Source organism: Volvox carteri (assembly GCF_000143455.1).
Source record: "Volvox carteri f. nagariensis unplaced genomic scaffold VOLCAscaffold_14, whole genome shotgun sequence".
Classification (NCBI taxonomy): domain Eukaryota; kingdom Viridiplantae; phylum Chlorophyta; class Chlorophyceae; order Chlamydomonadales; family Volvocaceae; genus Volvox; species Volvox carteri.
The window spans coordinates 922,091-936,925 of record NW_003307557.1 but is presented as its reverse complement, the minus strand read 5'-3'; the positions used below and the strand labels follow the sequence as shown (position 1 = coordinate 936,925).

At 55.8% G+C, this 14,835-nt stretch overlaps 3 protein-coding genes across 3 annotated transcripts; 2 read left to right on the top strand and 1 right to left on the bottom strand.

Annotated features, from left to right (window-relative positions):
• Positions 1-975: 975 nt before the first annotated feature.
• Positions 976-5,253, bottom strand: VOLCADRAFT_89813 (uncharacterized protein; the record flags this gene model as incomplete). The annotated part of the gene is made up of 7 exons (XM_002949346.1): positions 976-1,103; positions 1,479-2,802; positions 3,437-3,562; positions 3,975-4,088; positions 4,214-4,435; positions 4,821-4,908; positions 5,030-5,253. 7 exons carry the CDS (start codon positions 5,251-5,253, stop codon positions 976-978), a joined length of 2,226 nt encoding a protein of 741 aa, XP_002949392.1.
• A 2,748-nt stretch (positions 5,254-8,001) lies between these two features.
• Positions 8,002-10,384, top strand: VOLCADRAFT_59236 (uncharacterized protein; the record flags this gene model as incomplete). Its single annotated transcript, XM_002949461.1, has 4 exons — positions 8,002-8,182; positions 8,735-8,806; positions 9,610-9,712; positions 10,168-10,384. 4 exons carry the CDS (start codon positions 8,002-8,004, stop codon positions 10,382-10,384), a joined length of 573 nt encoding a protein of 190 aa, XP_002949507.1.
• Positions 10,385-11,795: 1,411 nt separating this feature from the next.
• On the top strand, positions 11,796-13,721 carry VOLCADRAFT_89811 (uncharacterized protein; the record flags this gene model as incomplete). The annotated part of the gene is made up of 4 exons (XM_002949460.1): positions 11,796-11,955; positions 12,155-12,243; positions 12,783-13,144; positions 13,394-13,721. The coding sequence occupies 4 exons, from the start codon at positions 11,796-11,798 to the stop codon at positions 13,719-13,721; spliced, it is 939 nt and encodes a 312-aa protein (XP_002949506.1).
• Positions 13,722-14,835: the final 1,114 nt, after the last annotated feature.

Sequence of the window (14,835 nt, the reverse complement as noted above, 5' to 3'; positions counted from 1 at the left end):
GAAAAGTTACTGTTGAGTTGTGGTGTTGTGGGCAGTAGGTGACGGACGCACACTCCTATACATGTGTGTGTGTGTTTGGCCCCCCCACTGAAATGAAATGAACGGGGGAGCACGTCTTCCATTCACCTCTCTCGGTCGCCGTCGTGATGATGATGCGCCGTCAAATGACGCGCCACACACCGCCACAGTGTGACACAACCCGCACAGCCAGCCAGCCAGCCACCCAGCCAGTCAGCCACCCAGCCAGTCAGCCAGTCAGCCAGCCAGCCAGCCAGCCAGCCACCCAGCCAGTCAGCCACCCAGCCAGTCAGCCAGTCAGCCAGCCAGTCAGCCAACGCCAACGCCAACGACGGCAATAATAATAATAATAATAATGATTCAGTTCTCCAGAGCCCTCTTGCCGGCTGACACTTTCAGACAGCTTAGAGTCAAAGCCATACTGCGCTGCACTCTGCACTCCCTTCTCCACACTGCGCCATCCTCCTCCTCCTCCTCCTCCCCCTCATCATCATCAGTCCACCTGGCCCCCACCTGGCTGCTCACGCACTTGATATGATGCTGAGTCAAGAGGAAGAGGAATCCACACAGACACACACAAAAAAGCAGCGCAACGCGGTTAGCAACGCCATGAACGGCACCTCACACACCGCGGCGCACAACCCCCGGCGGCGCCCACCCATAGTAAAACGGTAGCAGTACAGCAACATACGACCAGTAGCATAGCAGCTGCTTCCTTTATTTCATCCCTAGCTACCTCCACCACCACCTCCACCCACCGCCACAGCAGCCGCAGCAGCCGCAGCAGCAGCAGCAGCAGCGTTTGTTATTCCCACCATCGTGGACCATCCAAACCCAAACTACCTATCAATACCCGCAGCAACCAACAGCACCTGCAGCACCTGCAGCAACGCCCAACTTGCACTCACTCGCCGATACACCCAAAATCATCTGTACACCGCCAGCAAGTCCAAGGCCTTAGGAAAACGCGCCTAAAAAAGGCGGCGGCTCCACCACCACCACCACCACCACCGCCACCACCACCGCCACCAGCTGACGAGAGCCCCCCGCTCCCCCCTCCGCCTCAACCGCTTCAACCGCTGCTGCTGAAACACCAGCGGATGAAGCGGTAGCTGGGCTGTTCGTTTCCATACTCCGGGGAGCGGGTAGGGAACGGGTCAAGCCGGCGGCACAAGGCGTTCACCGAATATTCCCACTCAGCCCCCCCCACATACATACATACATACACACTTGTGGGGGGCTTGTAGTCCCCTTGTAACTTGGCGCATGGCAATTGAAAGGGCCACTCGGGATGCCGTACACCGAGATCTGTCTACCCCAACATGTCGTACCATCTTGAACATGTAACAACTGCCGCCCGGGTTATTACACCTCCTCAGCAGCCCACTGCTCCCTGTCGTACACTGCCGCCGCTGCCGCCGCTGCCATTTCCCGCTGCGCCGCCAATCCCCCCGACGCACCAGCGCCAGCGCCCACTCGGCCGGGCTCCTCCACTTCAACCGGGTTGCTACCGCCAGGTCGGCCGACCAGGTCCTGGCCAGTGGCCTCGCCGCCAGTGGCGGCGGCGGCGGCGGCGCCGGCGGGGGCCAGTCCAAGCGACAGGTCCTCGCTGCCTGTGCTTCGCCGCAGCGCGGCAATGCCGCTGGCGCCGCCGCCGCCGACTAGCGAACCCACTCGTAACCCAAGAATTCCCGGCGCCGCGGCGCCGCCGCCGCCGCCAGCGACACTGCCGCCCGGGCGACCGGAGCTGGCGCCGCTAACGCTTGGCAGCAACGTTCGAGATGTGAGCACTGCCGAGGAATTGATCGCTCGTACCAGTTCGCCAGGGCTGCTCGTACTCGTCGAGGTCGACGATGGTGGCCGTCCATCCTGCAATAACTCGATTGCCGTACCTGTCGACCCATGGGCCACGCCGCCGCTGCTCGGCCTAGCCATAGGCCGATCCGTAAGGCTGGAATTGCGGACCAGACCGGCCGGTGGCGGCAAGCCGCTGCCGCTAATGGTTCCGGCGGCGCCGCCGCCGGTGGCGCCGCTACCGCTGCTGCCTGCGGCGGCGCCGACGATGCCGCTGCCGGGGGTAGTGCCATTGAGCCATGACCCTGATTCGCCTGAAAAAGCGTGAATCGGCCGCTGCTTTGCATTGAAGAGCGGGTACAGTGTCGGAATGACACTTCCCGGGTTGTGGCTGATAGATCGGCCGCTCGGGCTCCTAGGGGGGCTGACGGAGCGCTCCCTCCCGGCGCTGGACCTCCCGGCGCCGGCGCTGGCCGTCGAATGTACACGCGAATGCACGGAAGATCGCGCGTCTAAAGCAGCGGCAGCCGCCGCAGCGGCAGCAGCGGCTATGCCGCCGCCGCCGCCAGTGCCGCCATCCAGCAGGGACGACGCGGCGTACACCGACCCGCCACTGGGCTCAACGCCGCCACCACCGCCGCGGCCGCTGAAGCTGCCGCCGTCGTCCGTGAACATCGGATCGTACACAATGCCGGACCGGGCGCTGGATTTACGGGCGGTTCCTCCTCCGCTGCCTCCGCCGCCGCCAACAAACCGGCCGCTCATCGGCGGGGTCGTCGTACTCAGCGCCTGCGCGAGCCGCGACTCCAGCATGGCCTGCCTGGCGGCCGCGTGGCGAGCCTTCTGCATCGCCAGCCGCCGCTCGCTCTCCAGCTGCTCCGTCACCGACATGAGCTGCATGTCCAGCTGCATGGCTCGCGCCTCCGCCGCGCGTGCCGCCTCGCGCATCTGTCTCATGTCGTGCGCAATGTCCACGCTGCTGCCCGCGTCCTGCGGTGCCGCGATAATGCAGGGTTGCCACACACACCACCACCACCACCGCCACCACAACCACAACCATATACATGGTGATCAAGAGGGTCGACAACATATCATGTTATTACTTTTTTTTGGTGCCATCACCTACCACACTGTATCACCGTGTTTGAGGCGACGTGAGAGAAAGGTGACGGGGGGGGGGGGGTAAAAGGGAGTGTGGGTGGAAGAAAGGGCTGTCGGTTTGGGGGGAAAGGAGGGGAAGTAGTATTTTTCAACCCAGGGCGAGGTTCCCTGAGCTGGTGGCGTACGGGCGTACGGATTATACCCTTCCCCCGAAAGGAAATCTCTCTGCAGCTGCCCTCCACGATGTCCCTCGCCGCTTTACTCCGGTCCGCCTTTCTCTTTTTCCGATGTTTCCTTTCCGTTCTCTCAAGTTACATGATAACAATACACCTCATGTATGTATGTATGTATGTGTATGTATGTATGTATGTATGTATGTATGTATGTATGTATGTATGTATGTATGTATGTATGTATGTATGTATGTATGTACACAGCAAATTGCCTGTTTCATGCCGATGTGCAAACCCAGCATCACCCCCTCCCCAGAACCCCCGGGAGGCTGAGACACAGACACACGCACCCGGAGCGCAATGCCCAGCTGCAAGTTCTCCGTCTCCAGCGCCGCTGCGCGCCGCTCCGAAACCTCCAAACGCGCCTCCGCGCTCCGTAGAGAGTACTGCAGCTGCCGTACTTGCTCACGCAGGATCTACAACGAAAAAGCGGCCCGGGAGGGAAAACACGTTGTAATTGAATATTCCCACAGGCGGCGGGATGATGGGAGGGCAAAGGGAGGGGAAACATGCGGTGTGCCTCAAACCCTCCCCCCTTCATCCCCCTCCGAAAGGGGCCTCACCTCCTAGCGTCCATCACCTCCTCCCAAGGGAGGTCTCTTGATGGGGAGAACACCCCCAGTCTGCACCCCACTGTCCACTGCCCACCGCCCTCACAGAGACACGAACGCAACCGCCCTCACCCACGCGTGTATCGCCCATGTTGACCACGCCCATCCGTTCATCCGCAAACACCCCCCGCAGCAACGCCACATCGCCATTTTCCTCATCGCGGCTCAGACCCGATCAGAACCTCTTCACAGCAACACACCCCACCCCAGCTCGCACCTGGTTATCTTCAAACAGCGCCCTCAGTTTGTGGGGGAGGTCCTTCACCTCCGTACTGCGGAAGTCGATGGTGTGCAGGGGCTGAAACTCCTTGGCCTTCTGGTCTCGGAGCTCCTGCATGTAGGGGGGTGGGGTTGGGGTTGGGGCATCGATCTATCTATCTGGACATACATACATACATACATACATACATACATACATACATACATACATACATACATACATACATACATACGCACCTTTCTCAGTTCGGAGCGCTCCACGTTGAACACCCCTAGGTCGTACGTCTGAGCGTCCACCTTGTTCTCCAAACCGACCAACACTCCCTGTATGCATTTTGTGGGTGGTTTGTCAATGTCACTTCGTTGCCTCGCAAGCTTTACCCCGCGCCCATTCCTAACTTTTATGAAAAGTGCTTGACGGCCGCACATACAGCCTAGCCTCGTACACCCAAAAGGTGGCTGGAAGGGGGAAGCGACCTTTCCGTGAGAAGGGCTTCAACACATGCTCCGGCTCGAAGATACACGTTCCGGGGGCTTTGTTCGGCCGGTTGTTTGGACAATGTCGGACGGCGGCGCGGCCCGATATTGCGTGGAGTGGACACAGCGCCCTGGCCGGCTGTGCACCCGTGCCGTTCCCCCAGTGCACTCTGGGCATCTGAGCCGCGGGCAGGAACTGGCCCGAGAATGTCACACGTGCATGCCCTTTTTGTGCGTACGTATGTATGTTCGTATACTCCTTTTTGCCGTCGTTTATTTCTTCCTCCGTCAAGGACATGATCGCCTCCCGAATGGCATATGTAGTGGTGTGGTAATGCGCACTGAGTTTGTCCCGGCCCAACCGCACCTGCACTTCCCGTAGAAGCACCATGACACGCGCTCGCGCCGCGTTGCCTTTGATGCCTGTTTCCTTGTTGCACACCATGAGCTGAAGCCTGCAGCGGAGGGGAACTTTTGAAAACGTCATATCGGGCGATAGGTTGCAACGCTTTCGGGTTCGGAAGGGGGTTCAAGAGTAACAAGGACATGGTTTTTATGGAAAACGCGTTCACTTACTCCTGGATCATATCGTATCCCCGCGTCCGTTTGATGTCCTGCCCAATTTGTAGGAAGTAACGTGGAAACTCCGTCCCATCGCCAACTTTATAAGTACTGTTGGTGGCCCGCCTTTCCCGGCTAGGGCTTGCATGGCTCTGAGTAGAGCGACTTGCGAGCGCTGAGGATTGCCTGCCGTCGGTCCCAGAGCTGTGGAGGGGTCGCCCCGCATCCTCCTGGGCCATGTGTAGGTTACGGTTGCCTAAAACCTCAGGAATGAATTCATAAATATGAAAAGGTGCAAGATATCGATATGGTCAGATATAAGTCCTGATTGTGCGCGCGATGGCGGCACGCGTTGCTGACGCGCACAAGAACCCGAGTGCAAAGAGCCAGAGCAGGTTGGCCGCTTGTAGCGCAGTAGTAAATGTAAAGCAATATCTAGAGGTTAAAACCTTTGTTTCCTCTAATAATTCGTTTTGCGTGTCCTATAGGTGAGGCTACGACCCAGGGCCTAGCCTCGAAGTGTTGTATTGGGCCGTACTCATATCTGCCCTTCTCAATCTCAGCCTTGTGGTATCATACCTAGTTACATACATGCAGCTTATGACACCGCGTGATATAGGTTACTCCCTGCATGACAATGCACCAGCCTAGCCGCCTAGGTCGTTGGCCAGGCAGAACTATCTATGATACTGATGCATACAATCTATTTTCTCATACTCCCTTACAGCATGGCGCTGTGGCGTTACTGATAGCCGAAACAGCAGCTAGGGTCGACGTATGTAGATGGGTGGAGTAGACCCGAAAGCTATCAAAATCTTGCAAGGCAGCCGTTGGTCATAGGATTGATTGTTTTATCACACTGCACCATCGTAGGAATGCTGCCGCGTGGGTATTTCGGCCCGAGCGCTGCCACTTCCATGCCTTAGAGCGCTGTCTACAAGAGCTGCCATTGACAGCTGTCAATGGAGAGGGCGGCTTGCAGATTGGCTCGTTAGCGCAGCTAGGCATGTCCAGCCTGAAGGTTGCCGAGCAAACCTGACCGGAGAATAAGAGCGCGGCGACCATGAGAGGAGGAGCCCTGGGGACCTGGACAAGAAAGGAGACCGGACGAAAGGACGAAAGGAGACCGGACGCAAGGAGACCGGACGAAAGGAGACCGGACGCTATACGTTTTTCCACGGCTCTGTCGGTACCGTATACACACACAGGCACACGCACATACACACAGGCACACACAAACCAAGCACAAACAAACAAATAAACAGACAAACAAGTCACCTGAAACTCCACCGTGGTCGAGAGAGGTCGCGTCTTGGACTTGGGGACTGCTCAACCCACGGGTTGGCAGAAGACGCAGGTCAACCCCCATCGCTTTCGTCGCGCGCACAAGGCAGGATCGACGCTGGTCAGGGAAAACCATTCTGCTCGTGCTCGAGGCGAAACACGCGCAGGATAGAACAGAGAGAAACCCAGCTCGTTCCTCCTCAGCAGCCAGGCCCTCGTCAGGGAGAAGAGCAGCATTACCTCATCTTCCAGACCAAGTTTAGCCATCACCACACAAGACCTACTGCCTTCGTCAACCACAAGCTAACCACAAACAAGGCTCTGGACCCCACTGGGAGGGGCTTTGCGTTTTGCACAGATGCATACCGATGACCGACTACGACGACTACGACAGCATAGACTCCGGGGGAAGTCGCGATCGACGACCTAACACAGCACAAAAAGATCAAACCAAACCAGAAAGGTAGAATTTCCTCGCTTTTTGGTACACCCTTCCCTTCTCCATCCCTGCTTTGTTTATTACCGCCCCGGTGGGGCAGTGGTGTGCATTGCGTGTAACGGAGACTTTGCGGAAAACTTGTCCCGTAGTCGTTACCGCAACGGTTTTCCAGGTAAAGAGAGGGCGCAGGGCTCTACCTGTCTGCATACGTAGCATACACGGGTCCATCTGCATCTCAGGAGGTGTGACTGGCTGGGTGAGCTGCAGTTAGAAAGGCTAAGTAAGGGACAGTTTGGGTCAGGGGTCGGCAAACGCCGCTGGTACAGCGGGTCCTTCCGTTGTACCCGTTGCAGAAAATCATCATCGCTGGTACGGCAGCCGTACGGCAGGGTGCAGAAATTCCCCCCAAAAGGCAGGTTTGCGCAGTAATTGGGCGCAACAAGACAACTGTGGCTTTAACAGCGATGGTGTAACGTAGTAAGTTTGGTACATCGGCCCGCAGACGCTCTTTCCTCGGCTTTTACCAAAAAAAATTTCCATACAGTTATTCGACCCTGGCACCAGTACCCGTGACAGTTATTCAGGGTTTGCCGACCTCTGGTTTGGGTGCATGAAGGTGGGTGCAGCACGCCGTACATCAGATTGTCGTACGCTGCCATCGCACTTGGCTTATTCATTGGTAGAGTCAATGAAAGCGAGTACAATATGCGGTAACGTAAGGATCCATGTCGCGGTTGTTAGTCCGTGGGCATGTGCCGTCCCTCGCCCTCAGGTGGTAGGGTCTTTACCTGTTCTTCCTGCCTTTGTGCAGTCGTAGACAAGAGGCCTGCCCAATCCTAATCGCAGGCGATCTGGCCGTGTTTTAATTCTAAAAAGTAGATCATAGGGGGCACAGGTCCCAGGAGCATGCCGGTCACGAATGCAAAAAAAGCATAACGACAGAATAGGACGCAGGACGACGACGCCCCCTGCTGCACCCATGTATGCCGGTACCGGAAACCCAAATGCACAATCTTGACGTAAAGTGAGAAGCATACTCGTTTTAAGCTCCTATCCACAAAGCTAGAGAGGATTGCCGTCAGCCAACTTGTTCATCGTCAGCGGTTTTGTTTCGTACGGCTGTTTGGTAGCGTATCGCTTCCTGTAAATTGACAAGGCCTTCGCAATTTAACTCAATATCATTCTTTGTTTATGTAAGTTAATTAAAAACCCATTTTATGCATTAAGCAATCCGTTGTTAGTCCAGGCCAGCTTATTGTGTATGATGGCGAACCTGGAGACTTGCCTCATTTGCATAGACATGCAAAACGACTTCTGTCTTCCAACTTCTCCGCTGTGCGTTGCCGGAGCTATGGGCTGCCTTCCCAAAGTGAAGCAGGCGATTGATGTCGCTCGTGCTAAGCAGATGCACGTGGTCTGGGTTATTCGTGAACACGACCCTTCAGGTAAGCGTCGTCTACGTGATTGCTCGCATACCAATCTCAACAACGGAAGCCAGGTTGGGTCAAGTGCTACCCCTCGGGTGGCGCCACGGCCATGCTATGCCCCGGAGAGGCTCCGGCCGGAGCCGCTGCGCCGCGGCGCAGCGAGTAAGATCAGGGCTTTCGTCCGTCAACCAAATCGGTCACCAAACCGGCGAAGCTCACTTCGGGTTGAGCATCCCAGCGGCATGCACATTAACGCCAGCACGCCAACGACTCCAACTGTACCTGCTTGCCTAGCCACCACCAACACTACCCTTGAGCACGCCTCCACAACACTACACATTCATAGCACAATCCTCAACGAAACGCCTCAGTCGCAAAGTTTGGTTGATCTCCACTTCTACGGTTTATGCGCCTTAACATGTTAAAACGTGTCTTTGGGAAAACAAGTCACCACTCACACCGGAGCCGCCGTTGTGGCTCATCACGCACGCAAAACCTTCCCACTGCCAACCGCGCAACGCTGCTCCTACGCTCTCACCCCTTGTTTCCTTCTCACCAACCTCCCAAAAGGCGTCGATGTCGAGTTTACCCGCGCGCATCTGTTCAAGGATGGCGCCGGGAGCACGGTCCCGGGCACGAAGGGTAAGTCGGTAAGCCTTACCGCACGCCAATGCTTACCGATCTGCTGCTCCAGGTATCCCCGCACCTAGGGGCACATGCTACCCTGTAGTTCTCCATGCTAATTTCGATGGCCGTCTGTAATGGTTTCTAGGGATCTCTACCGGCTCTTAAATGGGTCAAAAGGATGTAAGCGACCTAAGACGTAGAGCGGTTGCCCACCAGGGGCGTGGGAAATCGCAGTATTCGCGGGGAATCCCCTCTCCGACTCGATTCCCCACTGGGCCCGGCACGCTGAACAACCTTTGCCATCCTCCTGGCTACAACTATAAACGCGTTCTCCTGTGGCTTCACGGGTTCAGAGCTCCAAATTGTTACAATCCTGCTACTCCAACAGCAAGCCTGCCTGACCTGTCCGCGCGAAGTTGAGGCGAGAATTTCAGGCGCTAACAACGCCTAGATGGACGACTGATGGTGTGATCACGAGTAGTAGGAGGCGAAGGGTAAAAGTGCCCTTGGCGCGTGCGGTGATGTTTTTTTGCGGTCATCAGATGGAGATAGGACAGCCATGCAACTCAAAAGCAGCTTACCTGCGAATTGGATGGTTGGTTGCTTGTTGCGTTCCGTCAACGTACAGCAACAAACAGAAATAACCACCTGGTTGGCGACTTTGGCCATCGCTTGATGCCTTCCCTCCGTGCGCCGGCGGCATAAACCACCTGCCACTTACCTCTAAACAGACATGCCTATACGTTTTAGTACTGGGTTAGACGTCATGTTTATGTGTTGATTGATTCCCGGCTGGCGACGCCTTACCAAACCTTCAGGCGCCGAGCTTGTGGAGGGTTTAGAGGTGCGCGCTGGGGAGTTGGTGATCGTGAAGAAGCGGTTCAGCGCCTTCCTACACACCCATCTGGACTTGGTGCTCCGGTGAGACTACTACTTCCCAAGCACAACGAAATTATATGCTGGATGCGGTATTACTGAAGTATATCGGCGCGTCTTCAGCTCGCGCTCTCGAGGTCTCTTGTGTTTTACGTACCGAACCGTTATATATAGTAACAGACCTGCTGGGCCGCGCCGGAGGGAGCTACGTTTTGATTGGCTAATGGATTCCCGGGTGTATGTGGATGGATGTCTAATTTTGCTCATCCGCACGTGCCGTGACTTGTTTTTGCCCATCCGCACGTGCCGCCGTGCACTCGCGCCGCGCTGACGGAGGAATCGCGCGTGTGCTGGAACTCTTACACTGCAATAGTGTTTGTTTATCAGGGCGAAAGTAGTAGGCGCGCGTGCATGCATCACATCACAGTAGTGCGCACATCTTGGACTTCCGTCCTCCTTCCTCGCTCGGCCACATAATCCTTGCTGGCCACCTCTTCCAGGCGACTCAAGGTGCAGCGTGTGGTGCTATGCGGCGTGCAGACTCCAAACTGCATCCGTGCCACCGCGGTAGACTCGCTGGGACACGACTACGAGACGCTGGTGCTTAGCGATGCTACCGCTTCCAAGAGCGAGGCAGTGCAAGATGCCAACTTGGAGGACATGCGCTGCATGGGCATTGCTACACCGACGGTGGCAGCCTGGGCCGCAGCGCTGTGAGCCTGACGTTGTATATGTGTTTGACTGCTTGAGCTATTGTGTTGCTGCTATACTTGTTGACTGTCGTTTTTGCGCACATATGGGGATGGGGACTTGTGATTGGGATACAGGAGAGTGCTAATATTGCCTGAGCATGAGATGAGTACTGCCGCATACGCGAACATGGCTTATTCTTGGACCGGCCTCTTAACTTTGTGGTTGAGGCTGCAGGTACTACCTAATTCCGATAGGCAAAGTAATAGGACCTTTCGCTTGCTGGGTCGGCCGAGATGAGCCGACAGGCATAGCCAAATGCAAGGAACAAATGCACATGTCCTGGGCGCTGTCCTGGGCTATGTCCTGGGCACTGTTGGATGTCGTTCGGCGCGTGCTTGTTTTGTTTGACTTTTAGGACAGGAGTTGCTGTAGTGCAAGCGTCCGAAGCATCAAGGAGCGGTAACGACGAATGAACTTCCAACGGCAGACGCGTGATACTCGTACCTCGTTTTGACGCAGTACGATGGCAGACATGTATATATTTTTAACAATTTTCCCAGATATTTCTATCAAAATTCGTGAGGTCCAGAGTGCTTAGACTTGACATAGCCAGGCCAGTTGGACGAGCACGCCACCTTTAGGAAGACGACGTGTTGAGCACTTCAGCAAAATACTACCTCAAATTTTCGTAGTTGTGATAAGCGTGTGTAGGCGGTATAATCGTTCGCTATGGCTCCTACTTCGTCTGTCGACGCCGCTTTTGGAGCTATGCTTGGCGCATTCGTTGGAGATGCAACCGGCGCGGTTTTAGAGTTTAACGAAAAACATATATGTCCCGAGACGGTAAGAACAAGCTTGGAGATCGCGCTTCAGGCGCTGCTCGTCGAGCCGGATGACAGTTGAAAAGAATGTGGCGGCCTTATCATCCCCGAAATGCCAGGTCGAGCGTGCTCTAACCATGCCAGGCGGTGGTGTTTGGGGCGTCGGGCCAGGCCAGGTAAGAAATTACCCCTGACTTACGGTGGCCAGCGTACCGGAATGGCCGTTGGCAAAGGAAGTTTTGCGTTATGAAGCACAACTGTGTGGCGCGACGCGCCAATTCCATGGTCTCATGAAAAAAACGCACTGGTATTTTCCTTGTCAGCTGTGTCATGCGCTGGCCGGGTCTACGGTGCCATGTCCCCCCACCCAAGACGGCAGGAGTTAGGGCCTAAGCCTGCCAAGGGGCTCAGATGAGATCTAGGAAGAGGTAGGGGCAACGCGATGCAAGGAAATGGCAGCTTAGCAGGCACCAGCACTAACATGTGATATGGATGTACCACAGCACACCGGGGCGGGGAGTGGAAACAAAGTCGTGCTCCTGCTTGCCTTCCCATCAGCCTCAGCATCATAAACAACAGAAAACCGGATATCATCGTCAGATTTACCTAAAGAAATGGTTTCCCTGGCTACTCCACGCCAGATTACTGACGATAGCGAGCTTGCAATGGCGCTGGCTATGGGCTTGTCACAACACGAACCCAGTGCGGGCTATCCCGCGGAGGCCGTGGCGAAACAGTACGGCGCTTGGCTGGCTAGCCACCCCTTTGACGTGGGTGAGTCGGCGAGTATAGTAATAGCACGCCTTCCGGGATCAGGGATCCACATCACACATAGCATAACACAGCACACAATACACAACACAACGCACCACACCACAACACATCACATCACATCACACCTCATCGCCACACAACACAGCACGCTAACGTACCCGTCCTGTCCTGCTCGTGTACAACCCCGCACCTACAACAGGCAATACCTGCTGCACGGCGTTCTCCGCAGCGACCCACCACGATGACAAGGCGGGTCCCCTGGCGTCCGTAATGCGTAAACAGGCGCAGGTGGGAGATGACCTGTATGCGCTGTGATGTGGTGTATTGGTGCTGCCGTTGCCACTGCTGCCGTCACCGCCTGGGACTCCCAACCCCATACTGAATACCCATCGAGCAAGGCCAATGCGGGTACTACTCCGCACCTAATTTTCCACATGCGTCGCAATGCGGCGTTTCTAAAACCCACATCACCCACTTCACTCTTCGTCGCCGACAGCCATGGCCTTATCGGGGTTGATATGCCGGTCTCTCAGCTCTCTTTCGCTTCACAAGGCGTTGACGCCCTTCTGCACCCCCTCCTCCGCTCCGGCGGACAACCGCAAGGCAGGCATTCGCACGTGCGATCAATCCACGTCTGAGTAACACACACACACACACACACACACACACACACACACACACACACACACACAAACACCCTCGCTTCCCGCCTAAACCCCTCGTCAATCTGCTGATGCTGAAACGACACACTAGGCTTTCCATTGTTGCACCTGTCTGTTAAGATATGATTTCCCAATGTGGATTGGACCCCTAACGCCGTCACGCAGTTTAGCCGTGACTCCAAGTCCAACGGAGCTCTCATGCGCATTACACCGCTGGCGGTATGGGGTTGTCGACTAAGTGACGATGCACTCGCAGCGGCTGCCATGGAGGACGCTAAGCTGTCGCACCCCAATGATGTCACGCTCCACGCCAATGCCATTTACTGCGTTGCGATCAAGCATTTGATCGCTCACCCGGGAGACGCGGAGGGCGCCTTGGAAGTGGCGGCCAAGTGGGCGCGTGCGTGTGCGTGTGCGGAGGTGGCCGGGTGGCTCCGGGAGGCGATGGGTAGTGCTGCTGGGCCGGCAGCGAACCGGTTGATTGGGTTTGTGCGGTACGGCTTCTTCTACGCCTTCCGACATCTCAAGTGAGCACACAGGAGGTCTCCGCAGGGGGTTATGCATTGCGGTGTGTGTGATCTGCGGAAGATGGCTTGAATGGTGATTGAATGCTTGAAAGGTGAACGTTAGCACACCGCGGCGCCCCAAAGGGCATATATGAGCACCGCGCTGTGGCCCTGCAACCCGTTCCCGCTCTCCCTACCGCAATGTATCGCGATTGTTTCATCATTGATAGCAGATGTCCCTGCTTTCCTCCCACGCCTGATTGCGCGCAGGCTGCGGACCCCGTACCTGGATGCAATTCGGGAGGTGCTGTTGCTCAAGGGTGACACCGACACCAACGCGGCTATTGTGGGCGGCTTGGTAGGTGCGCTCCATGGCGCTTCCGGCATTCCGGCGCACATGGCGGCGGCCTTACTGAGTCGACTGGGCCAGGCGGACTCGAAGGGTCCCAAGCGACCCGACTGGTTACAGCCAGGGCGGATGCCGAGCCTATTTGCGGAGCTGTACAGCAAGGCCACCGGCGATACGGTGGACCCGAGTGCATTGCCGGGTGTGATGGCGGCGTCGGCGGCGGGCGCGGCCGCCCGTGCGCCGTGCTAAGCGAGTGCTACAACATGTATGGTTGTGGGACCTTACTCGGGTTCGATTTCGACATTTTTTGGACGTTTGGCGTCCGGAATGAGGATGTTCACGACCCGTCTCGATCGTAATAATGTTGTGAGATGGCGGCCCGATTGATCACGGATTTTGGTAATTACGTTGTTATACGTAGCAGTAACGTGTCGGCGCGCGGGGATTGACGATAAGAAAAAGTGATGAAAGGGATTTTTTTGTGCGGGTAAAGCATATATACATACGTACTAAACATTTGTGGACGTGAGCAAAAAAAGAAGCATGTGCCACGAAAAATAATAACACGAGTCCTGTTCATTCTTCTACAGTTAACGTAGTACGCCCATTCATATACCATGCTGCATGTGTTTATTATCCTTGTGAAAGGTGAAGGGGGTATGTGGAGTGAGGCGTAGGCGCCCGTTAAAAACCGACCAGGACCACGTCTGTGGGTCCTTCGCTGCCATACTAGTTACTGTTGAGGAAACAGAGAAGAGGATGCAATCTTTCTTTAGGGTTTAGGATTTTTAGGGTTTTAGGATGCTGAGGATCCCTGCGCCAGATTTGTTTTAGTTATGCAGGAATATGGTTGGGAGCGAGGGCCTAGTGCCATTGTGGTAGTACTCGGACGCCGGGATAGGGACTCCTCTCCCAGTTACATGATACAGCCCTGGTAGTCTGTCGGGTCTGTCCCGTCTCGCCGTGCAGAAGGGGGAGGGATGCTACTCGTTAGTAGCATCGTCGCTTCCCTCCCCCGACAAAGGTTGCCATACCGTCCTCTTTACCTAATGTAACGATCATGCAGGCATCGCCTTAGATGTTGTTAAAGCCTCGAACAAGCATATCTTCAACAAGGACTCAAGGCAGGTTGAGTACCACCCCCAGCTCCTTCACTGCCCTTTTCCGTGCCTCTACTACCTCATTTATTGCCCGCAGGTTGCCTTTTAACTTAGGGTTGTAAGATAAAAATCCAAAGTTTTTTTGAAACACCGCATCATGGCATTGGCTGCAGTTGGCAGCTGTTTTCTTTCATAGAATAGACCCAAGAACAACGATTTTATAAGCATGCAATGGCAGCAGGTCGTGACTTCACTCCATCCTT